This window comes from Cyanistes caeruleus, chromosome 2, assembly GCF_971803275.1.
Source record: "Cyanistes caeruleus chromosome 2, bCyaCae1.hap1.1, whole genome shotgun sequence".
Classification (NCBI taxonomy): Eukaryota; Metazoa; Chordata; class Aves; order Passeriformes; family Paridae; genus Cyanistes; species Cyanistes caeruleus.
This window is the reverse complement of record NC_141702.1, coordinates 21,955,511-21,982,303: the sequence shown is the minus strand read 5'-3', so window position 1 is coordinate 21,982,303 and position 26,793 is coordinate 21,955,511. Positions and strand designations below refer to the sequence as shown.

Here is a 26,793-nt window from a genome sequence, read left to right as displayed (position 1 = left end):
GGAAAATGATCCATAAAGCCTCCTTTAATTGTTATTTTTAGTAATACATGAATGGATTAGTAGCTATGTAATTTTTTTATGTATGGTATTCTTGATCAGTTATGAGTGGGTTGCATTTCTAACAGTTGAATATAATAACACCATTTGTCCATCCACCAGCTGACTTGCATATTCCTTTTCAGATTCCAGACTGAAGTTAATTATGACACTTTGGAAGTCAGAGATGGGCCAGCAAATTCATCACCATTAATTGGAGAATACCATGGAACACAAGCACCCCAATTCCTTATTAGTACTGGAAATTATATGTATCTGCTATTCACTACGGACAACAGTCGTTCCAGTGTCGGTTTCCTAATTCACTATGAGAGTAAGTGTGGTATTTCTTGAATAGATTTTTATTTAATCTTGAGAAAGACCACTCAATTAGAAAATGAGCAAACAAATGGGAACAAATAAAATTCGGTAGTCATATTTGTGTTGAGAGCAAATTATGTTTACTTTATGCTGTACTGTCAGATAATTCTGGAAGTATTCATTTTGGAAATTTTTTCTTTATGAGTTCTTTTATTTTCTTCAGAGTCCTTACAGACCTAGTTGTTTAATAAGATGAAAATTAATTTAATAAACTTTCCCTTGTGGCTAAAGATATATTTTTTGGGTGTCCCCTATCTTCTAAGTTTCACTTTCTCTCTTTTTCTCTTTCTCTAGTTTTTTTAAGATTGAACAGACTTGGAAACCGTATCTATAATTGTTCCAAAATGTAAATAATAATAATATCTACATGTGAACTACAGAATCATCATAATAGCATTTTCTTTTAAATGAAGTGCGTAAAATGTCATATATTAAATGGTCACACTGGTCTTTATATGATAACACAACCATTCACTTAATTATTTACTGAAGAGAGCCTATGTGTGGTAGTGCCAACTTAATAACATCACTTTTATCCGTTCTTATTTGGAAACTAATCTGATTGCCATAAATTTGCTGTAATATTGAATATAGACTAATGTCCAGATATATTTTGTAGTCACATCAAAACTTGTCAAAATAGTAAAAAAAAGTTCTACAGAGAAAGTTTGCTAAACACTTCACACCTATGTCAGTGCATTTGCTCCATGAGGCTTCTTAAGTTAATCACAGCCTCATTGTTCATATTGTTTTTCCTCACACTAGATTTCTCACAGAGCAAAAACTGTCTCCATTTTGCTTTGTGCTCTATATGTTCATGTAACACAGCAAAAATTTGCTGCAGTCTATCTTCTTGTACTAGTCAGCATCTGTCATCATGCTGATGTAGCATTTCTGTGATCGATTACTCTGTGTTGACAATTGTGTACACCGCAGAGAGAAAGCCATCACAGTAACTAGTAACATGGGGGTGCTAAGTAGATAAACTCAGTGTTTTCAAAACCAGGTTGAAAGACCAAATGGAAGCCTTGAGTAAGGCACACAGGAGATTCAAATTTTATTTTGATTTCTCTTGGAGGTTTCACTATAGAAGTTTTTATTTTTAAAGATATCACAACAAAACTTCTATTTGTTTCACATTTCTTACATTTGTAGAAGACAAGGTAGTCAATTTTAAGTTTTAAGAAAAGTATCTGAATATTTTCTTTGGAAGTTCAAATACCTGCCTTATTTGGAAGTACCTTAAAAATTTTCCACTTATAACTTTGATGATAATGTAAATCACTGCACTGTGAAGCAGAAGGCTCCTAATCTTGCTTAAAATAAAAGGTTCAATAGAAGCTAAACTGAGTTGAATCTGAGATGGCAGTAATATTCTATTAAGCTAAAATATGACTGTAATATAGCTTTAATAAATATGTAACCCATTAAAGGTACTGTGAAGGATGTAAAGATTATTTGTTCATTCCTCTCCTTAAATTTCAGTCATTCAGCCTTTTGATGACACTTCAAGCATAGCTAATGCAAGACAGTGTAGATAAACACTTATGCATCTAAGCAAAAAAATAATGAAGTGCTTAAAATATTACTTAAGTAAAACTACTGACAAAATATGAAATATTTGTTAAAAATAATTAATCTTTATTCTTTTGGCAAGTGTGCTTCCTACCTCAATTACTTTCCCCTGATCTCTCAGCTTCCCTAGTTATGTGTTTTGGGTAGGGTTTGTTTAGCTGGTGGGTTGTTTGTTTGTTTGTTTGTTTGTTTTTGTGGGGGGTTTTTGGTTCCTCATTCTGTGAAGTAGGTTGTGCAATCTTAATCATTTTCCTAAACAAAAACAGATAGAAATACTTTATCTGCAGATTCCTTTAATGTAATTTTTTCCTTTGTTTATTAAAGTGTATTTGTTTTTCCTTCCTTGTATGAGAAAGGAATTTGCAAAGCAAATTGATCAATTATTTCTTAAATCCAAACACTTTAATTAAAAGCTTTCTGTGGACTAATTTCCTTCTATCCTAAAATTCAACTGAAAAATAGGTCATATTTTAGTAATGCATTGAGACAGTCATATTAGACTCTACATAAATATATATTTGATAAACGTTACAACTCTCTTACATAGTCAGGGATATGGTTTTAACATCAAAGATTACCCATCTGAGTAAAAACGTTTTTACTGAGGGTATTGAAAAAATCTACAAATCAACTGTGATTTTTCTTAAATGAAAATTATCAGTAATAAAAAGAGGTAATCCTTTATTGCTAGCATATAAAATTCGGTATTTGTTTAGATTAGGTTTCAGAAAAAAGCTTTTTATGCTCTGAAATATGCAATCTTCAGGGATTTGACAAAGTGTTGAAATCAGACAGCCCACAATCAATTTTAGCCATGACAATATAGCAACAAAATACTTCCTTAGACTTTTTCTTTTGAGGAAAAAATAATGCTTTGAATAGTCTGGATATGAGGAAAATATTCACACAATTTTCTATGGCAGGATACAGTCAATGGAAAAAGATTTTAAATACTGGGAAATATTTTTTGTTTCAGCAAGCCATTTTACTATTGCTAAGAAGAATAAATACAGATGTTAAATAAAAAAGGCAGTTTTTGGGAAAGTGACCATAAAATAATAGAGTTTATGACCCATAACAAGTGAAAGAGCGAAGCATTATGGTGATTAAACTAATGGTTTTCAAAACTCTAAACCATCAAATTTGGCAGTTTGGTAGGTGAATGTCCTTGAATCCGACAAATGAATTCTGAAAGTCTGAAATAAAATAATTTGGATGAAAAGCCCAACAGAAAACTATGACATTATTTTTGGTGGTTTTGTTTTGATTTAGTTTAGTTTTGTTTGTTTTGTTATTGTTTTTCCTTGGTTTTGTTTCATTTTGGGGGTTTTTGTGTTTGTTTTTTTTCTTTTTTGAATTTTTTTTTTTACTTTTTTGAGAAAGTAACAAGCTATTTTAGAATAAAATCTTTGGATAAAAAAAATAATATCACTTGACTATCTATAAAACTGTAGCAATTTAAAAATCCCTTTTAATGATGTAACTCAAGAGTTAATAATGTTGGCATTGGATATATTCAAATATTACTATAGATAACAATCAAAGAATAACACAGATATCTTAGGATAAACTCAAAAATCTAATGTACATATTTATCTCCAAGAACAAGAGACATAAAGACAGTAATAAAAATATCTATAAATATATTTAAACAAGGGGGAAAAGAAATTACTCAAAAAAAGTTTGACCAAAAATCAGCTGTCACAGGCAAGACTATATGTTTTGCTCCTGTTTTTCAGCTTTTGCAGAAAATTATAATTTTTACCGATTACTTAACATAATTAGGTGAACATTTTCAAAGTAGAGTAAGGCATATGGAGAGATGGTACTACACAATATTGATACAATTAAATATATTTTATTCATCAGCAACTGTAGTAATTCCCTATTCTATACTCAGAGGCAAAACAGAAGGATCACTCCACAGAAAATTAAGTCTGAAAATTCAAATCTGTAAGAAAGTTTAAAAAAAAAATCAGGAAGGCAAACACTTTTCCAAGCAAGGTTGGAGAAAAAAAAAAGAAGAAATTTGGACCGAAAGGATCAAGGACGTTTGTTTTATCTTTACACTTGAAAGATACTAGTTTCAAGCTGATAAACATAATGACAAGAAGTAAATATTTTTATTTGATAAAAACATATTATGTCAAACCAACTTCATTTCTTTCTTGACAGCTTAATTGCTTTTGTAGATTTGGAAATGGAAAGGGAAGGAAACAGTTCTGTGCTCATATTCATAAAGCTTTTAGAAATCTTTCAGAAAAAATATAGAAATCTACTGTAGATGAAACTCTTACAGTGCAATAAGTGTACATTAATATACAGTAGACACTGGAAAAAGTTTCTCAGAAAGGCTGTGAAATCTCCATCCTGGGAGATACTAAAAACACTTCCAGAAATGAATCTCTGCAACCAGCTTTAGGTGAACCTGCTTGAGCAGGAGGGGTTAGCTACGTGATCCCAAAAGGTTCCTTCCACATTAAATTGTTTTGTGATTTCTGTGATGCTGTATAAAAATATTTTATTAATTATTTTGATGACAATATAAGAACAATTACAATTTGTGGATGATTCTGACCTATGGTTATAGCAAGCAGTATGACTGAGATAATTAGATTGAGAGATTTAGGATTCAAAACAAGTCAGATGAATTGAACAAAGAGTGTAAAACAAATCCAATTTGATTCTATAAAGAAACATGCAAAGCCTAAATGGGGAAAGAGAAATGACATGCACAAATACAAAATAGAAATACTATAGAAAAACATCTGGGTGCCACACAGAACTTATATAATTTAGAGAAAAATTTAGTAGTGTTGCAAAAAATGGAATCTTCTAGACATGGTATTTAACCATTTAAAAAAACAGAAGACAATTTCAGAAAATACTTTTTTTCTGTTGTTTCTGGGACTTTTTTATCTAGGACTTTTTCAAAAATTATTTCACTTCATTTGATGCCCAGCAAGACTATTGTATCCAGTTTGTTACACAATATAAAAAGGGTAGAAGGTTGCTAACATGGATAATATGACACATAAAGAGTCATTGAAAGGTTTGTACTTGTTCAGAAAAAGTATGTCTTGGCAGGCAGGGGGTAAAGCGTGATAATGGTGTTATGGTCCCAAGTAGACAATAATTGCAGCCTGTCCTAGAGTTGGATTTACTGCCTGTGCTCCTTCTCAATCAACTCTTTACAACTATTTTCCCACCACGTTTATCACGGTTGTGCCAGAATTTCTCGTATCTTTTTGTAGTCAGGACTCTCAGTACTGCCCATTATTTAATTTTAGGCCATCTTCTATTAAGAAAAATAATCAAATCTTCATGCAAAGAAGTAAAGAAAATTTATTTGTTTTCAGCTGTGTTCATTGTTGTTGAAACTTACATACTGAATGTTTTTCCCTGGTAATGAAACTCTGCTGCCTGAGCTGAGTTTATTTATTTAACACTGCTACTTCAATCAGGAAGTTGGAAGTTGATAAATTTCCCATAGCTTTTGGTCTTCTTGCAAAAATGTGAAACAATGGAGTCAATGTAATTTTGAATTATCATTCCAAAAAGAAACTGATGAGTTTACCTGTTATGTGTGATTCAATGCCAAAGCAGTTGATGTGTTCAGGCAGGGGCGGTTGGCTGCCCTAAGAGGAAGGAAATTTAAGAGTGCTGCTGTGGACCTCCACCTACACTAACACATTTCAAATATGAAGTATGATTTGTCTGAAAAATCCTTATGTGTATCAAAGTTAAAATTTATACAGATGAAATTATTAAGGGCAATTACAGTGCACAATATTATATACTTAAATGGGCTCATTGAGACTATATTAAGCAATTTTATCCAGGCGAAAGGAATCTAAAAATGCACTGTGTTAGCTAACACAGTGCATTTGCATTAAGAGTATGCAGCCAAGTCTGGAGAAACTTATTCGTCTAGAATTTAAGTATGTCAGGGTTACCTCATGAAAACTAGATCATAAGCTTTCAAATCTGAATTCTAAGTGAGATATAAGAAGAGCTGGAGGGTACAAAGAATATTTCTCTGTGAAAGCTAGAGTCATTATTTATGATATTTTTATTTGTAGTCCTGCTATAGTTCTGAACCCTTCACTTTATGCCCTGATGAATCAATTTTTCTCTTAGTTTTGAACTCCTCCTACTTTCATCCTAAGGCTGTATGGTAGTCCTGGATAAACAGGGCAAGGTAGAAGCAGTAAACTGAGAGTACAACTTCCACAGAAATGGTTAGAGATGCACAAGCAGCTGAGAGGAACAGCACTTTCTTAGCCCTTTAGAGGGCTAAGAAACTAGGAAATGCCTGTGAAAAAGGCAGTTGTGGTGGAGTAACCTTTGCTAGATCCCAGGTGCCTAAATCTTAAAACACCTTCCCACTACCCCTCTGTTCTTCTCTGACTGAACTTCGCTTTCAGTTTTATCTACCTCCTCCTTCTGAGAGGTGCAGAGGGACAGGGCATGAGGGTTGTGATCAGTTTATCACTCATTATCTTCACTGCTCCTTCCTCCTCCAGCACTGGATTCCTCCCCCAGGAGACAGTCATCCACAAATATTTAAAATTTGAGTGCTTCCCATGATCTACAGTTCTAAATGAATGGCTCTGGCATGAGATGCAATCTTTTAGGAACAGAGTGCTCCACAGTGGGTCTTTCACAGGGTCACAAATACTGCCAACAAAGCTGTTCCAGTGTGGGCTCCTCTCTCCACCAGGCCACAGATCCTACCAGGAGCCTGCTCCAGTGTGGATTTCCCACAAGATCACAGCCTCCTTTGAGCATCCATCTGCTCCAGAGTGGGGTCCTGCACGAGCTGCAGGTCCATCTCTGATCCGCTGTGTACCTTCATGGGCTGCAGTATGACAGCTTCTTCACCATGGTCTTCAGCACGGGTTGCAGGGCCTTCCAAACCTTGAACACCTCCTTCCTCTTCTTCTTCATTGAACTTAGTGTCTCAGAATTCTTACTCTCACATTCCCACTCTTCTCTATGGCCGCTGGTTCTCTCCAGCAGCTTTTGTGGCCTTCCTGGCTATGTTATCCCAGAGGCTCTACCACCATCTCTGAGGTGTTCAGCATTTGCCAGCAGCAGGCCCATCCTGATGCCAGATGGCATCGGTTCTGTTGGACACCTGGGAAGTTTATGGCAGCTTCTCACAGAAGCCACTCCTGTAGCCACCCATCTACTAACTAACACATGGCCATGCAAGCCTAATACAGGAGTGACAGTGATAGGGTATTTTAGTTTTTGGTTTTGTTTCTCACCATCTTGGTCTATTATTAATTTGTAATAAATTCAATTATTTTTTTCTCAAATTGAGTCTGGTTTGACTGTGATGGTAATTATTAAGTGGTCTTCTTGTCTTTGTCTTAGCCCTTGAGTTTCATCATATTATTTTCTACCTTATTCTCTCCCCCTGTACTATTGAAGGGGGTAATTAGAGAGCAGCTGAGTGAGGGGCTGACAGCTAGACAAGGTCAATTCACCACACATAATAATAGAAAATAAAAGAAATTCCTGCCATCCCAATAGACAGTCTATTTTTTTCCCTCATGTGTATACATTATTGCTCATTATATTATTAAATTCCACAATCATTTGCTATCACTAGAAGCACAATGTATAATGTTCAGTTAATGAGCCTTCATCTGATAAATTCAGGGAGATTTTTTCAGTGGATAGCTCCAGGTTTATTTGCAAAATACTATTTAATCTCTTTTATAAGACATAATTATGGGGGACTCTTTCTGTCAGATAAGTTATACAATTGTGAAAGCTATATTATTCATTTTTGGTTTTGTTTTTTTTTTGCATACATAGGATAATATCTGTAAGAATTCAGTAGTTTGTAAGCTCTTGATTACAGTTTTTTGACATTGTTTGTTGTTGTACCAAATAACCATAACTGTGCAGAGGACAACTGAGTTGTCCTGCACTATCAGAAACAAAATAGATGAAATAATCAAATATGATTTATATACTTGCAAAATTTTTACTTATACTTTGAAAGGTAGTATCTTCCTATAGCTTCAGATGTCCAGTGTTTTTTATAGGTTTAGTGTTTTTAATTGATTGACAAAATATACCTTTAAGCTCCAGTCTTTTTCTATTTCATTTGGACTTCTCTATTCTATAAAACTTAAAATTGGAAAACTGTTCCCTGAGTCAGAACAACAGCTAGAGACAGGGTTTTATATCCCTTATCAATTCTCAGGTAATGGTAACTAGGATCTTTTGGAGGTTCTTTCTTTCTCCTGTGTTCCTCGTTTTGTGTTTTGTTTGGGGTAATTTTCTGTCTGCTATGTGAAAAAAATGAAAAAACAAAATTAAATCTCTGTGTTTCAGGTGTTACTCTGGAATCAGATTCTTGCCTTGACCCGGGAATTCCTGTGAATGGCCATCGCCATGGTAACAACTTTAATATCCGCTCTACAGTAACCTTCAGCTGTGATCCAGGATATACACTGAGTGATGAAGAACCTCTCATATGTGAAAGAAACCATCAGTGGAATCATGCATTACCCAGCTGTGACGGTAAGTGTCAAGCTCTCTAGATAGCAGCTTTAAAGTCCACAAAAGCTAATCTACTGTTTTGCAGAACTAATTAAGCTTGTCATTGCTATTACCTCCCTTCAATTACAGCAAGATCCACACTTTTTAAAAATTATTTTACTGTTATTGAAAGCTATGCTTTACATCTCTTTATCAGTTTTCAATGAACTGAAAACAAACAGGCACATATTCACAAGCAAAAAAATTCAGATTCTCGCAGGGTCACTGTTCAAGTGTGAATCAAAATTTGCCATATAACTAATACTTTCAAAACAATGCCAATAAACTTCATATATTTTTTAAACTCTAATAATGCATACCAGAATGATTGCTTAAAATTTAGGATGCTCAATACTAAAACAGATAAATCATGATCATGTTTTGGTGGATTTGAAGTATGAAACTGTCTAGAGCTTCCATAAAACATTTTTCAAAATGCTGAATTACTTCATGGTTTAACCACAGCCAGCAACCATGCCTCACACAGCCACATGCTCACTCCCACCAGCAGGATCAGGGAGAGAATCAGAAGGCTAATAGTGATGACACTCCTAGGCTGAGATAGAGTTTAGTAAGAAAAGCAAAAGCTGCGCACACAAGCAAAGCAAACCAAGGAATTGATTCACTGCTTCCCAAGGACAGCAGGTGTTCAACCATCTCCAGGACAGCAGGGCCCCACGTAATTGTCACTTAGGATGACAAATACTATCAGTCTGAACTTCTCCATTTTCCCTTTTTCTCCCCACTTTATATACTTAGTCTGATGCCATATGGTGGGGGGTATTCTTTGGGTTAGCTGTGGTCACCTGTCCCTGCTGTGTCTCCTCCTAATCTCCCACCCACCCCAAACTTCTTCACAGCTGTGGCATATGAAAAAGTCTTGGCTCTTTGTAAACCTTGCTCAACAGCAACAAAAACATCTCTATATTATAAACCCTGTTCACAGCACAAATCCAAAACACAGCCCCATACTGAGAAGAAAATTAACTCTACCCCAACCAAAACCATCATAACTGTATTCACAAATGTTTCTCTGTTCTTTTTTGTAGTTTTTTGGCTAAGTTTTGATTCTGTGAACCACTGAATCAGCTTAGTTTCTTCATGGAATCCTTGTATTGTTGCTACAAAATTCCTCATATAGAAACCACAGAACAGCAAAGAAAAGCTCTTGCTTTAGTGAATTACTTACATTAATGTATTTGTAACTTGCTTTTCAGGTCCAAGGTTTTCATTGATTACAATGGAATGTCAGAGGACAAACTTAGAGTTAGATTAAGCAAAGTATTTTAGTTTCTCACTCTGTTTTAAACTGTTTTGTTAAATCTGAGCACTAGTCTTCTCTTTCTAACTCACTACAGCCTTCTAGCCCCATGGCTCAAAACATATAAACCATCAAAAGATTATTATAGAAATCAGCTAATCTAGAATTAAAACTCACTCACCTTGTATTCACTGCACCTCATTCTATCTTTACAAGTACAGATTCAAAGCATTTTTAGAATTTTTCACTGTTTATATGGGTTTCTTTCCTTCTTTGCTTCCCCTTGTTGGATTGACATATGTGAAGGAACCTTAAGTTTGGATAGTATTCTCTTCTTTTTCTATTTACTTTGTAATAAAATGTGTGGATGTATTTTTGAGCTAAAATATCAATATATAACTCTTTTGTTGGAAACTGAAAAATAGAAACTTCTGCAGATGCTGAAGGGTTCAGTCTCCAGCCTTGGAAAGAGCTTGGATTGATGTAGTGATGAAAGTACACAGACATTGGGTAGAGAAATTATAAATTTAAGTCTCTATTGTTATAAGTAAGAATATGCCTAAAGTAGGTAAGACATTATATTAGGTAAAATAGTTTGAGGTTTAAACTGTAGTAGTGTGATTTATAGAGTAGATTAGAGATCTAGAAACTATAACAGAGGTGTGTATGAGTACGTGACCTGTCAGCTTAGTGGCTAAGAGAGAGAGGAAGTGCAGCAAAATTAAGCAAAGGTGACAGGTTAATAAGTGAAAACAAGCTTTGTGTCAACTGCCTATTGGGCTAAAATGTTATATATTGCTGTGCAAAGGAGAAACTCATGACTTCCTTGAGCTATGGCTGACGTTGCCTCTAAATCTCACACCTTGAGATGATATCTTATCTGGCTACTTGAGCAATAAATCATCTCAAAGCAAGGTGGTCCCATCCCTCCTTCGTCATCTCGACACTCTTTTATTGGCATATGAATGTTGAACTTCAGGAAGATCTAGTTAATTTTCACTCATTGAAAGAGATTTTTTTTCCCAGGTCCTTCACCCACTTTCATGTGAGTGTATGAGAAAATGTCAAGCCTTTCTGGAATATGATCTCTAGGCACGCAACACACAAGGGTTCAACATACATTCACTCTTCTTCTTTTCCTCACAGATTAAACTCCATTATATTAACTAGTCTAAAATCATGGAATAGAGCTCACACTCTATTAGGTAATCATTCTGTTAGTGTGTTTGCCTTTTGATTCTCAACAAGCTGTGACCCAAATTTTTGGAATGTGACAGATTTAACTGAGGTGGAAATGAGCATTTTGCACTCATCTGTGGAGTACTGATGTTCTCAAAATTTTAACTTCAGAAATAAATTTAGCAGAATAACTGCCTAGGGGAAAAGCATGTTGCTTTGTTTCATGCCAACAAAGAAGAAATAAACCTGTGTACAAATACAAGGTGGTTAAAGTTCCCTCTAAGTAATGTGTCATTCTCAAAATATGGTAATGACAAGGTGGAACATGAAAATAATTTTTGAGGGAGAGCTAAATTAAGCCACATCAATTTCATATTTTTAGCTTTTTTTAAAATATGTAAATGTTTTTGAAATGTGTAATACCTGTTTAAGTAATGTTGAACAGTCAAATAATTTTCTTCCTTCTGTGGTATTTACAGAATAAGATAAGGATTTTTGAATGAATGTATTACTGTTCATTTATGGCACTTTATACCTGATGTCTGTACTGCTGTTTTTTAATATTAAGTATTGTTATCAACCATATATTTACTGTGGGTTTAGTCAAGTGTGTTTTAATTCATACTTGCATGCAGAAATAACTATATTTAGGTAAAACCAGGCTGGAAGCATTTATTTTACTTCAGCTTATAAGTATATATATATAAGTTACATATATTTAAGAAACATTAAAAATTTTAACAAAATCATTAATCTAGTAATAAATGAAAAAAAGGAACTTAAGTTAAAAGCCAAGTATATGTATATATATACACACATCAACATAAAGGTACTGCAAGTTTATTAAATATTTTGTCATGCATATTTTCCATCCAGTTAATGGCAAAGTATATCGCTCTATGTGAGGAAGAAGACTAAAAGCATCTTAATGTTTTGTTGCTTTATTGTTTAAATATTTATTATATTAAAATTTAAATAACACAACAGCATAAAAACTGGACAGCAAGAGATGAGGGAAAAGCACAGTCATGCTGAATTTATAAGATCTGTGAGCAGTTCATCATGCAAATCTTAAACTTTAATTAATTTGCTATGCAAATTTGAACAGACTAGTTTAGCAAATTCTAGTATGCATAAAATGTTTTCTAGCATAGTTATCATGTATTCCAAAATATTCAATTCCAAATAAATTACTTATGTTGGGACAATCTAAATCTTTGAAAAAGAGGAAATAACACTTTTTTTTTCCCCCGAGTGTTGCAGTAATCATCAAACATTTACTTATTTGAAAAAAATGTTCTTTTTCCTTAAGTATTTTTGTTTTTTAAAAATGCAGTTGAATGTATGCCTTTCAAAATATTTAGTGAAAGAAAAGTAACAGCAAGATATTATTTGAGTTACTTCACAAAAAATACCAACTTATTTCTTCCATACTAATGCAATAGCAATTAATACTTGCAATAAAAAGTTTTATTTATTTTTGTATTCTGCTAACTAACAGGAGAGGCTGCAGATGGGAAAAAACCTCCCTTTCAAGGGCTGATTTAGAAGAAAACAAATTGTTGTCAAAATGAAGGTTGCAGCTTTGGTTTAATTAACTTCTTATTTTAATTCTTGACTCTATTTTTAATTTTAAGTGTAGTTAAAAATGAACTCTCTTTCTGTCTCTCTCTCTCTCTCTCAAACCCTTTTACAAGATAGGCTTTTTTTTATGACTTTTTTTTGTTTTTCCTCTTAAGCTTTATGTGGTGGATATATTCATGGGAAGAGTGGAACGGTTCTTTCTCCAGGTTTTCCTGATTTTTACCCAAACTCTTTAAATTGCACTTGGACTATTGAAGTGTCCCATGGCAAAGGTAAGTATCTAATATGTTTTGCCTATATCTAATGTCTGTATGGAAAAAGAATCACACACACATAGCTAAAAAAGAAAATGTCTTTTATGAGTTAAACCAGCACTTTCTGCCATTCCTTTGAGGAAGAAGTTTATCTTCCAAAAATTAATATCTTCAAAGGTGGAATTTCCAATTGGTGTTTATTTTTCAAAGGAAGAATTCTTTTTAACAGCTACCAGAGGCAATGTGATTTAATCTCAGAAAAATGGAAAATAGTAGAAGAGATAAAAGATGAGAAAATAATAGCTACTTGTTAAATATCTCTAAATTTATTTCAGTCAAAAATGTCAGGACCTCGTTGATGGCTCTCCACTATAATTAAGCATAAAGGGACAGATTTGATCTGTGTATTGGTAACCTTAGATTTCAGATTTAAGCCATTAGAGCAAAAACTTATATTTATCTTTATGTTACATATACAGTAGAGCAATATTTGAATGCATAGTTGATCTGTCATCTTATCCATTAGGGTAATGTGTAAAATAACCTAAAGAAAAAAGCCCAGAGAGTACTAATAATGTGTTACATACCATTAAAGGAAAACATAATAAAAATGTACTGAAATGTATATGGGAAGTTTCTACTTTTTAAAGTCTTCTTAAAGACTGTATTTTTTTGTTTAAAACTCATAAGACATTTTAAATGTAAAATATATGAGAAAGTGTGCTAAGATGAATGTTGTTCCTCACAGAAAATTTATAAATTTATCTTATTTATTGTATTTGAAAATTTATTGTATTTGAAAACTGAACTGTAAGCCAAAATTTAATTCATTACTGGATTAGAAGTTGGCAAATGAAAAAACAGTCATGATGTCAGGTAAAGGATCAGTCCCAGAAAATATGAATCTGTATTTATGTAAGACTGTACATAGAACCTGTGTATGTTTTGTCCTTGTATTTGGAAACTTCCCTGAAGTTTAGAATTAAAAGTCAAAATTGTGTTGGAAGAAATGCAAAAATCAAGCACAAATACAAAATTTTCTGAGTGCTGTATAAAAATAGCACTGAATGCCATTGATTCTGCTATGAGAACTATTGATTTAAAGTGAGCTAAATGAGAATCCACATTGCACATATTATTCAGTTGAGCTCATGTGCTTACTGCAAACTTTATTTTCAGAATTTCAACTTTTGATTCTTACTTTTTCTCTAAATATTTCTGTGTAACATAAGAATAGCTTTGTGTCACATATTAAAGAATAGAAAAACTTGCTATTAAATGCTTTTCTTTCCTCCCTTTTTAATTCTTTTAAAGGTGTACAGCTGGTCTTCCATACTTTTCACCTTGAGAGCTCTCATGACTATTTGCTCATCACTGAAGACGGGAGTTTCACAGAACCAGTAGCCAGATTAACTGGCTCAGTCTTACCCCCTACAATTAAAGCTGGCCTCTTTGGAAATTTTACTGCACAGCTTCGATTTATATCTGATTTTTCAATTTCTTATGAAGGTTTCAACATAACATTTTCAGGTAATGAATTCCATTCTGCTAAATATCCTGAAAATGTTCCAGATGATATTTCACTTCCAGGTAACAGAAACATTTTGAAACACCATAAAGTAAAAAAAAAAAAGTTAATCAAAATTGTATAGTCTCTATCACTGAAAACGGGTTAAGGTTTAAAAAGGTGGACAAGAGAATTGAGAATGTTGGTGATTTGACTGTTTTAAGTTTTTCCTGTTCTCATAGAAACATTAAAATTGTTACAAAAGAAGTTTGGAGGAAAATTAAAGAGAAAAAATTATGAAGGTAGAAGGTACTGCTTCAGAAGAAAAGAGCTAACTTATTCTAAAGTATAGAAACTTTAAAAAATCAATGGTATGCTTACTCAGATTCACAAAGGACTCTAATTTGAAGACTGACTTTGAAATAGAAAACATGTATATAAAACACTTATTAGCTACTGATGTGTTTCTACAAATTATATCTTTAAGATACATGAAGCATTTGTTACTTCTTCTAAAACTAGATGACATCTAATGTACATTTCTCAATAATTTTCTTTGCCTACTTCCATTACTAGGAAGTAGAATTACAGATGAGCATATTGTAGCAGGGCATCTCACGCCCCAACAAGAGCTCCTCTGTTGTTTGTTAGCTGGTCAGATAACTCAAACAGGATGAATTGTATTGTAGTGAGTTATTTTGGCACCAGAGCCAAAATGGCCAGTGGTCTGGCGTCTCCCAACTGCCAATAAACATCTTACTTTTGAAGTTAGGTCTGGAAGGTAAGCTGGATTTCTTACTGACAGACACCTCACTTACAAACTAGAAAAGCCACACCAACTTTCACAAAGCAGAAATCCCCTATACATGATCCTGGAAATGTGTGGTTTCTCCCACGAGTAGGGATGCTTATTTTACAGTTACTCCTCAGGGGTTAAGTGAAGAAATATGTATACATTATTGTATATTATGTATATTATGTACATTTTGGTGGTAAATTACAATAGTATTATTTTTTTTTTTGCTAGCTTTAATTCTAGATACCTTGAAATAGTGCACTGTTTTATGCTAGGCTGTAATCTACTAGTAGTTCTTTAGTTGTGCACTGTGTAGTAATTCTGATTAGGATCATTGGTCTGTTATCTCTGTTTAATAAATAATTAATTTTTATAAATAAATCTGATTTGCCATCATTAGAACTTGTGGACCAGAGTAAGTCCTTAAATTCAAGATGCTGCTGCGCTCTGAGGGTAAGGCAGGGCTTAAGAAGCTAACAATTGTCCCACGTGTGTCCCATGACACACATGAATGAATGAAGTGCTAAATGAAGTGCACATGCAGATGCATATTTATGGAAGTACATAAGGAAATCACATCCAACTCTCCTACATTGTTTTTCAAGAACTGGAATCAAATAAGTTTTGTTGAGAATTGGCAATGTTTACAGATGACCACGCTATTTATGAGTAATGTATCTCATTTAGCTTGCTTATTTAAAAAAGGAGAAAACTACCGCACTGAGTAGAGCAATAGTGTTGGAGTTACTCCTATTGCAAAATGCATTCATTCTGGATACTTTGGACTCACCAAAGTAGAGGTCAGCAGTTTTACAGATTTGAAATGTAAATACAAATATTAGTTATTTCTCTGAAAATTTGTTTATCACTAAGTCAAAGGAGTAGAGCACTAGCCAAGTCGTAGAAAAACACACAAAATATTGTGGATGCAGGGGGGAAAATTGTTCAGTAATGAAAGATATGGATCACAGAAAATTTAGAATACAGATGAAGGATTATGGCCTATCTACTACTACTGCATACAGAGCCAGAATATTCCATCATTTATATTAAATATGTGATTCTGTTTTGTACTTTCACACAATCAGAATACATTTCTTCTTAGTAAGAAGTTTTTTAGTGAGAACACCTGTTTTGAGTTTCATCAAATGTAGAAATTTTTCATTAAAATTGCCATGTGCCCAAAGGCATGCTACAGGGTATCTCCATGTCTAGCTTAACCTCTGCAGTACTGAGAAGAGGTAGTAGATCATGTTTTCTAAACTTAGAACACTTGCCAGCAGGAACTGATGCAATTTATAGGTTGCCTCTAATATTCAGAACTTTCCTACAAAGCAGTTATTAAAGGGAAGGATTTATTTATTTATTTTATTCCATATAGCAGCTGTTTAAAGACTCACTCAGAAACTTTGGTTTAGATTCTTCCCTAACTAAATGGAGTTTCTTCCTCTAAGTAAGTAGATTTGACCCTACTTGCTGCTAACCTCCAAGGTTAATGTTTTAGAAAATATTTTTCCTAACCTATTTCCCTTGCCAGAAGGAATCTCTTGGGTCTTTTGGATCATATTCTGAAGAATATAAGATCAAACCTTTTCCATTAGATGTTAAATTGTTCTCCTTCATCATCTTTTTTCAAAGTAGTTGGTAGTGGATATCTAAGGGAAAAAAATGATGAGAAAATGGTATAAACAAAAAATGATACTTCCACAGCATATTCTTTGGAGATCTGGAAATGGGTGGCACATATATTTTCTGAGTTTGATTTGCTTCCTATGTAACAGCCTTGATTTTTTCCCCATTAGTCTATTCTGACAACTCCGGAATTGTTCCTGATGTGTAGTTATAAAAACACACTTTTTGAAAATGTGTTCATATGTCTTTCATTCACCTAACCTTTTGTTTGATTTTTAATTAGATTTTCTTCATTACATAATGATTTCTTTCAACTGTAAGTCTCACTCCTAAAGCTGTTTGGGAGTTCAGATGAAAAGAAACTAGAATTATATACAAAGGAAGTAATTAAACAAAATTATAGTAAACCACTTACAGTACAAGCTGATTACAGCTCTTGAAATTAAGAAAATAGATGTAGTGTGGGTAGGACACATTAGATATATAATTACTGTATATATAGGCATAATAGAGTTATAGAAACAGTATTGGGTTTTAGTAGAGAACACAGCTCTGAAATACATGTTTTCCAGCTGTTCCATTCTCATACAATGAAAGCAATTTGGTAAATTTTCTTTTTTCTGTGTGGACAACTTATCCAGATAATAATATATTATGTTTTATTGTCTTCAGAATATGATTTGGACCCATGTGATGATCCTGGTGTTCCTGCCTTTAGTAGACGAATTGGTTTTCATTTTGGTGTTGGAGATTCCTTGATCTTTTCTTGTTTCCCTGGATATCGCCTGGAAGGTGCTAACAAACTCACTTGCCTGGGAGGTGGCCGGCGTGTATGGAGTGCACCTCTGCCAAGGTGTGTGGGTAGGTGGTCACATGCTTTCATTTCATTCATCAAATCGTTAATAGCACATGGCATGTGTCAGAATGCTGGGCAGGGAGCAAAGTGCCAAAGTGCTTGGGTTGAAAGTTGATCCCCAAGCTGTAAAAACTTTTAAGTCAGTGCGAGATATAAGTAATGCATGTCTCTTTTATTTAGGGAACAAAAAATAAAGAGGAATTATTAGAATTATGCCGGTATATAAGTTCAAAATGTCATGTGGGATAAAATGTAAAAGATATTATTAACCTTTATGTTTGAGACAGTTAAGTTATAAATGTTGTACTTTGTCTTTTGAAGTAGAGAAACACTGTTTAGAGCTTTTAGGTGAAAATACCCTACTTTAGAGCCCTGCAGATGGTTTGAAGGGTCTTTTTTCCATATTTTGTTGTTATTCTTTTAGTTCTAAACTTTTGGGATTTTTACAGCTTATAAACTGCATCACAGTGTTTTTAAACTTTATTTTTTTAAAAATTAGTGTGCTATTGTTAAACATCAGTAACTATGAATTCAAATTGAGTGAACAGGTCTTTCCTTGGAAAAGCTCTGGGACTGTATATTATGAAATTTGTGCAGTTGCTGCATTTGTGAGATGGTTTTATCTCCACCATGTCAAATGAATCTCATCAGCTGCTATTGACATTATGCTTCTAAAAAGTCAAATACTTCCATATGCCTCTAAATGGATTTCCTTAAGAGGGTTCTTGTTTTAAATAAGATTTTATTTCATGAACGAAGAAACTTAGCTTCAGCTTCTTTCTTCATTTATTTTAAAAAGATGGATCTCTATATCTGAAAAAGTCACCTAGATTGTATATGCATGTAAAATACATAGAAAACATAAAGTATTTCAATTTTTTTTTTAAAAAATGGGGTTATTTATCCCATGATGAATGGATGTTACAGATGAAACCAAAATAGTATAGAGTTTGCCATTTATTTGGAAATTCTAGATTTAAGTCTTACTCTATCTGCAGCCCTGGGATATTTGTTTGGTTTGGGTTATTTGTTTGTTCATTTGTTTGTTTGTCTGTTTGTTTTGCTTGGGGTTTCTTTCTTTCTAGGGGGCTTCTCTGTGTTCCACTCAAGCACGTTCAATTTATTTTAGATATCAAAAAATTATAGTCATCTGTAGAAATATTGTTATCTTGTGCTGAAGAAAAGAGACATTCTATATGATACAGGTTTTGAAAATTTTTTTAACTTTTAGAAAGCCTTTCCTACAGTATCTATAGTAATAAGAGATTCATACCTGATATCTTCAGAATGCTTGCTTAGTTATCCTCGTATTGTGAATTACACATTGAAAAGTTGCAAGGATTATCAAAGTACCAATAACTGGCTTAATGAAGTATCAGCCATTGAATTGGCTGGGAATTTATAGGACTGACCACTTACTGTGCCAGACACAGATACGCCTGTGTGTTCTCCAAAGCATAATGCAGTGATATACATCTTATGCATATATGTCTGACATTCATATTGAAATGGAATTTATTTACAGAGAGCCCAACATTTCCTTTTTGTTCTTATGTTTAATTCTGAGTATATTTGTTGACTGGCCCTGAGACACTTATAGCACTAAATGTCCATGTATGAGATCCTACTTTCTAACTGATTAGGAGAACTTTTTATAAAATATGCAAAGACAACTGACAATTCTCTAAAGTAATAATCAATGGTATGGCTTGCATACAGCAAGAATCATGGCTTTTAAGGCCAAATATGGGAAAATAACTTTTTGAGCTGCTTAAAGCTAATAAGAATAGAATAATTTACTGTCAATGATTGGGCATTATATATTATTATTATTATTATTATTATTATTATTATTATTATTATTATTATTATTATTATTATTATTATTATTATTATTATTATTATATTAGCTTGTCATGAGTTTACCTAGCAAGAGTGCTTCTCGCTGTTCCCAATAGAGCAACACCCCGCTCTGCACCAGGGTTGCTCTCATGCATATCAGAGGTTTCACCACCACACATCCAAAACCCCTCTTCCCCCGCTTCTTTGGGGGGGGTGCAAACCTGGCCTCAGTAAAGCACCCTGCTATGGATGCTAGCTTTGGAACAAGCTGCAGGGAGCTGCAGAAACTGCAGGCCCATGGCCTCTCAGTCTTGCCTGAGAACTAGCCTGGGAATTCATGGGAGGATTTCAAAACAATCTTCAGAGACAGAAAACAACTGCCAGGTGCTGTTTGTCTATCCTCTTGTTTTCCTTGAAGGAGAAAGTCAGGGGGGCAGAGTGCCCCTGACCAATGATGGTGATGTAGCACTTTGCTAACCAATAAGAGTTTCCTTTCTGTATTTTCCACGTATCTGTCTATAAGACAAGCCTAGAGCAATAAACTAGGAGAATTCTCCTGTTGTGACTCCCTTGAGAGTCAGTGTCGTTCTTTCCCGCCGTTCCCAATCAGAACGACACCCTGCTGCCTTTTGCAAATGAATGATTGTTTGAGTTATTAACCCTTAACATTACAGTCTCTCATAAGAGGGAAGAAACATCTGGATTTGTTCTTCAACTCTCCTTTATGTGATTGTCTCATAAACTATATTATTTGATTCACAAGCTGCTTTGTCTGCTTGTCTGCACTTTCCCTGCTCACTACCTCTTTAAGAAACATTTAAGAAACATTTAAGAAAATGTGTAATTTTATCTATGTATGACACAAAATGAAAACATTTTTGGTGCACTACACAGTGTACTATATTCATCTCAAACTAGCCTTTCATGGTAAGGATTCAGCAGAGTTCAAACACAACATATCAAAGAATATTACTTATTATTATCACATAGTTTTGAGTGCTGGGTCTTTTTCATTTGGTTTGGGTTTTAACCTATGTTATTTCTTGTCCCCTAGAAGACATTTCAACTGTATGGAATTCCTAAATCAAGTTGTGAAAAACTTAAATGAAAAAGCTGAAAAGAAAGCGCTCCTATATATTTTCATTTCATATTTAAGTCGTGTTGCTCCTTTATTAAATTGTATATGGCACTTGACTTTTAATAGTGCATTAATACAGCATTGGAGTAAAATCTTCACTGAGGTATTGCTCACTGGTATTCACATAAATATCATATTAATTTATCATATTCAGTTGTTCTATTAAATACTACTTGAATAATTGGTAGGATGCTACAATAAAGTGCTGACACCATATAATAAGCTGTTTCTTTTTAATAGTTTAGTTAGTATTCATTTCAAAATCATCAATTGTAATTAATATACTCTGTCATGTTGTAGCATTGAGTTAATTTCCAGTGAGATTGAAACAAGTGGGAACCCTGTTAGCATGAATAGCATGGGAGATTTCTGTGAGACCCTTGAGATCTGACATTCATTGTTTTCTGTAAAATCTCTGTAGCATAAAATCTGGATTTGAGTTCACCTGTAAGAAGTCAAACTAAGTCTGAAAACTGCTTTTCATTTTTAGCTAAAGTTTAGGCAGAGAGTTCTCATTTAAGAGCTGTTTATGAACAAGAAGTCTTATATGACATCCGTAGATGAGTCTCTGAATCTTCAGGAAAAAATAAGGATGTTCATGAATTCAGGATCCACTCTATTTCAGAATTCTTTATTTAAATGCTATTGCATTTAGATTGTTAGGTCTATAGGCTTTTTTCATTTTTATACAATGTATTTAATAGGTATTTGATGTTTTTACTCATTTCTGTTTCTTTATCTTAAAACATTGCATTATTATAAATACAATTAAAAGGTTGTGTTATTTAATCCCTTGTTTTACTTTCAGTTTTTCACTGAATATTGAAGATTTGCTTAAGTTAGTCTTGGAGTCTTACTGTGTCTGAATCTTTAAAATATGCTGTCATATAATAATTACAGGTTTCCATCTGAAATAATTACAGGTCTCTGTCTGAAAACTGAAACTTTAATATTCTGGAATCACTACAAATTTCAGATGGTACACCATGGGTAATCTGATTTTATTTTCAGAATGAGGAGTGTCTTGTATGAGACCTCAATTACCTTTATCTGTGGCCTGGTGTGAAATATTAGTCACCTATAGTTAGAAGGAATAAAGATTGCCTCAAGTCACCCTTTTGCCTTCTTCTATGGTTTAAGGTTATGTCTGCTATGTCTTGTTCCCTGCTAAGACAAATAATGTAGGGATGTTATGTCCAAAGCCTGTTATTAGATGATACTAGAAAGACTAGACGAAAATCTCGACAGAATTTAAATACAAAAAAATGCCCATACCTTGTTTTGTGCCAATAATCCCCTGAGGCCAATTAACTTCATAGGATTTATTTTGAGAATGAGTAGTGCCTTTTTTCAGTGGCATATGGATTGAGCTAATTAAGGAAAGCACAGAAAAGGATTTGTCTGCTGTTTAGGCCTTCCTTTCCAGCTCCATTATTCTGTGCATTTGAATGGTACAAAAAATACAGAATAAGAGGTTTTTACTTAGCGAAGCACTTCAGTAGGGTTTTCACTTAGGCTTTCTAACCTCACCACCATCATACTGATGTTGCTTAAAGAATATTGAGAGGCTGACATGAACATGATTTAGTAGTGCAGTCCACAGCCCCTGACCTAACTTTACTTGAAATCTATCTTAGAAAAGCAAACAAAGAGAAGAAAACCAGGGAATGCCACTCCTCAGGCACCAACTGGTAAGAGGAAGGAAAGAATCCTCACACAAAAAATTCTCTCGAGTAAAGGTAGTGGTGACAATAATAATGATAATAGTAATGAGAAAAAAGCCAATATTTTCTTGCTTTCTCCCTGGTACAGTTATATTTTTCATGCAGACCTTCTCAAGATCCTCACTGGTAGCTTATGATACTGTTTACATCAAATGGATCATGTGCAGGTGCTGCAAATTAAATAGTATTTAATGTGATTTATTTGTGCATATATTTTATTGTGTAATATTTATTGTGCATTAAAATAATTATTAACTGTTCATTATCTACAAGGTTCTATTCAAGTATGAAGTTACAGCCTAAACAGTACAGTATCTGGAGTGATGTGGTCTTTGTGTAGAGTTACAGGCTAAAATTACAAGGCAAAAGAATGAGAAGTGGGATGAGAACAGTGTGATTTAAAAATCGATGGCAATCCCTTTTTAGGAGAAACCCAGCATAAAATTGTTTCTGATTTCAGTTTTGCCAGGTGAGAACAACAACACTTGTGAAACCCGAGTGAAGGTAATGCTGCAGCCACCTGGCAGTGTGTAGATGAAAAGTTACAGGTGCACCCTCACATGGAGGGCAGGCTGCAGAATTGGAGCTGAAGCACTGCTGACAATACAGACTCAGACACTGTGCAGCGAGTTGCTGTGGAAACTCCACATGCACCTCACTTTGGTGCAGCATTCCAGTGTTCAGGAAGCTTCAGCTCCTAGCACTGTATTGAGAGTTTGTACATGAATCCATGCTTGAGTCCAGTCATGTATTGTGTCTGCCCTGCAGATGTCACATGCTCAGCTTTAGACACCCCTCACTGACTGGGAGAACCCTCGGTTTTTGCCATCATGCGAAGGCAGAGCATACGATGCTCTACCCGCGATCCCCTTTGCTCTTTTATTAATGTTGCATAACCATCCTACTGGATAACAATATCATCCAACAGAAACATAAAGAACGTCTGAGCTCAGCTTCTTCTCATACCTTATGAACTGCACCATTTTGTAAATACAACAAAGGTATTCTATGCTGAGTAGAGTGCTTTGTGTCAGAGGAGCCTTTAAACTGACAACATACGACTTTTATTTGATCTCTGCTTCGGAGATCTGCTTAAAATCCTGTCAAACCTTTTAGCAAGATGTATGGAAGAAAAAATAATAAAGTAAACTTTTCCATTAAACAAAGTTAATGTTACATTTTACTTGAACTGTATTTCAAAGCAATTCAAAAATCCCTGAATTTTGTTTGTTTTATAGTTTGTGCTCATATTCAGGAAGTGTTTGATGATCAAAAGATCTACCCTCTGCAGTTTCCTTTTATCCAATTTCAAGTGAGACAATGAAAGAAAGAAAAAAGTTAATTATTTAGATAGAATTTAAGTGACTTTATTAAGCAAAAGAACAAAGAATGGGGTCAAGTATCTGTATGAGACAGATTACTCTCCCTGAAAAGGAATAAAAGAAAAGTTTGATAAAGCAGCATTTTTCAGTCTGCTTCAGTTCTTACCAAGGTTATAACAGACAGCTTGGAAACTATAGTGAAATTAAAGCATGTAGTCCCTTCTCCAGAATATTTTACATGTGGAAACAGGTGACATACAGTCAATATGAGTATACCCTTTGAATTCTAAGGTGGATACTTTTGATTTTTTAATAAAAAATAAATCTAACTTTAAAAAGCACTCAAGATTCAAAATTTATAATAGATAATTAAATTAATCTGCTTTTATCTGCTTTCCAACTTTTAAAACATAGAGGCCATATCATATAGATTTTTTTCTTTATAAAGCAGATGTACTCAAGGATTTTGGCAGGCTTCCACAGTTTGGTAGACTTGGAAAGTGAAGAATCTAGATTGAATCCATGTAAGCAACTGATATTTACAGAGCAAATTTTGTTTATTATGTGCTTGTTTAAGCTATGTAGCAAGTTATTTAGATGTGTTTTAATATGAAAAAAAAAAAGCCTCTTCACTTTACAGATCTTGTCAGAACAGAGTAGGTGCTATTTCATGTTATTTCTCCAAGAATATTCCTCCCTCCCTCCCTCCGTATTTTAATCTACAGAGTTGGTTTAGGTCTCACTGAGCATATTGATATTAAAAAAATCTAAAACTTTGGATCACTGTATTTTGCATCTTTAAAAGTGAAATAAATTGATACAGAAACAAATGTAAGAGAGACATGCAACATAGAGAAGGGATGCCTGTTACCTCATAATATGTACTTCAGAGCCTTGACTTGATGTCCTAATATTAGCAGAATATAGCTACAAACCTGAGCTGTGACAGGTTTTGTACAAAATGAGGATGGGAAGTTAGAACGAAGAGCTCAATTTCCATTGGAAGCCTCTTTCTGGGGTCTGTGTTAGTAATTTGCTGCCTGACACAGGACAAGGTAGGAAAGTTGACTGGCCAGACGACATGAGCAAGCCTTTGTCATGATAACGAAGGGAATGATGGGGCCTGACGAAACTGCGTAACTGTCAGATATTTTCAAGGGATTTGAAAATGGGTAACATGCTGTCCTGGGGTGACTTTACCTTTAAGATAGCTTTGGGAGCTAAGGAAGTTGAAGCTGCTGGGGGCTGATGGGAGTCTTTTCTCCTGACCAATTATCAGTCACTTCTGAGAACTGGAGGCAGTTTTAACCATTGAGAGGTAAGATCAACTTGTGAACACCACCTTAAGATGTAAAGCCAGGGCTCTCTTGTTCTCTTTGGTCTCCGGGTTCTGAAGAGGTAACAGGCTCTGTCTTGGCCTCCTCCCCCCGCTCCAGGCCGGACAAGGCCGCAGAGGGTGGGGGAGAAACGGAGCCGGCCGGCCTGGCTTGGTTTGCAGTTTCTGCTGCTGAACTGAAACCTGACACCATGAACATCTGCAGCTTTCCAAGACTTTAACTCTTTTACTGCCTGGATGAAACTTACAGATTACTCCTTTTTCCCAGAGAGAGGGGAAGAGAGAGAGAGAGAGGGATAGTCAACATAAAGAAGACATCATAAAACCATCAAAGACAGTGAGAAAAGAATTAAGTTTTAGATGGGAAGAGAGAATAAGGAGATGCTTTAATTAAGCTGAAATATTTTCCTGTTAAAGCTATGGAGATGGACAATAGTGTTCTGAAAAAAACCCGCCTTTAATTCATGGCAGAGTATATTGGGAGGAATTGAGTGTTCAAAGTGTGGATTTTGAGCAAAAAGTGGAGTAGTTGTGATACAGTGAGGTGCTGGAACAGAGGGGAAGAAGTAATAGTTGAAGATGTGGGGGCGCTTGAGGCAAAGAGAAAACTTCTGTTTCCAGGGAGGCTCACAGAGACCTATCAAGAAAACTTTTGCCTTTGAATAACTCATCCTTTAAAATGACATCCCTAGACTCATGACCCATAACACACCTCAGAGTGATGTGAAATGGGAGGAGTAGACTGATGGCAGATTTCCGGGCAGCTGACGTCAGAGAAATAGAAAGCTATAACAGAAATAGTTTCCTTGGAGAAACTCCATAGATTAGCAGAAGGACACTTCTGTTTCTCTGCAAAGACTGATGAAAAGACTCTAGCAGGAATTGTGACTGTTTTAAACACCAAAGTTCCAAAGTTTTTTGTCTCTGTGTTGTTATGTGAACAAGGGAATGGTTGGGTAGTGGGAGAAAAAGGGGCTTTCTGGAAGTTTTTTTCTGGTTTTGTTATTCTTGTAGTTTGTTAATAAACTTTCTATATTCCTTTTAAGTTTTAAGCCTGTTTTGCTCTTGTTCTAATCCATATCTCACAGCAAGAAATAAGTAAGTTTTCTAGTAATTTTTTAGTTACTGCTTTAAAACCATGACATTTATTTGGTGCATTGGCCGGGAAATGAAATTAGCAAATCTAAACCACAACACATGCACTGAAAACAGAATATGGTTTTATAGCATGGCTTGGAGTTATATGAATGCCCAATTGAGTTCAGAGAACTTTGCTGTGTAATTCAAGTTTAGTAAATAATTGCTCATGTTAGAGTACCTCTGCTTCTTGCAGAAAGTAGTATACTTTAGAGAGGTAGTAGTATTTTAACTTTAATTTATAGCTTGTTATCCTTGATCTTATATGTCAGTACTTTTATTCACAGATTGAAATTACCATGGCTTTGAACCTTGGAACATAGACTTATTGGAGAAAGAAATGTGTCCAGTTGTAGATTTTGGAAAGCTCATTGTACACTTTCTCTATAACTGCATATGTCTTAGTGATTTACATTCACTCACTGAAACAACATAGAATATTGCATGAACATTAATTAAGAAAAAACCTTTGCTTCCATACCTTTTTCTCTTCAACATTGTACTTGTGTATTTCTGGTTCCTTAAAGGAGGTAGATAATAAGATACTGATGTAGCCTAAGGGACATTGGGTTTTTTTCATGCACCTTTACCTAGGCACTTGTTTGCAGAGGGCTTGTATAGAGTACTGGTGTTGTAAATGTTATACATTAATGTGGCATTAGTGTTGGCATT

The 26,793-nt window shown here is 34.4% G+C and overlaps 1 protein-coding gene across 4 annotated transcripts in view; it reads left to right on the top strand.

Annotated features, from left to right (window-relative positions):
- Positions 1 to 26,793, top strand: part of CSMD1 (CUB and Sushi multiple domains 1) — a 1,072,055-nt gene that overhangs the window by 835,270 nt on the left and 209,992 nt on the right. For all 4 annotated transcript variants that reach the window (XM_086876027.1, XM_086876026.1, XM_086876028.1 and 1 more), the window contains exons 17-21: positions 183 to 370; positions 8,347 to 8,535; positions 12,733 to 12,849; positions 14,146 to 14,361; positions 17,439 to 17,627. In XM_086876027.1, coding sequence (XP_086732153.1) covers positions 183 to 370; positions 8,347 to 8,535; positions 12,733 to 12,849; positions 14,146 to 14,361; positions 17,439 to 17,627 — 899 coding nt within the window. The remainder of the gene's footprint in view (positions 1 to 182; positions 371 to 8,346; positions 8,536 to 12,732; positions 12,850 to 14,145; positions 14,362 to 17,438; positions 17,628 to 26,793) is intronic.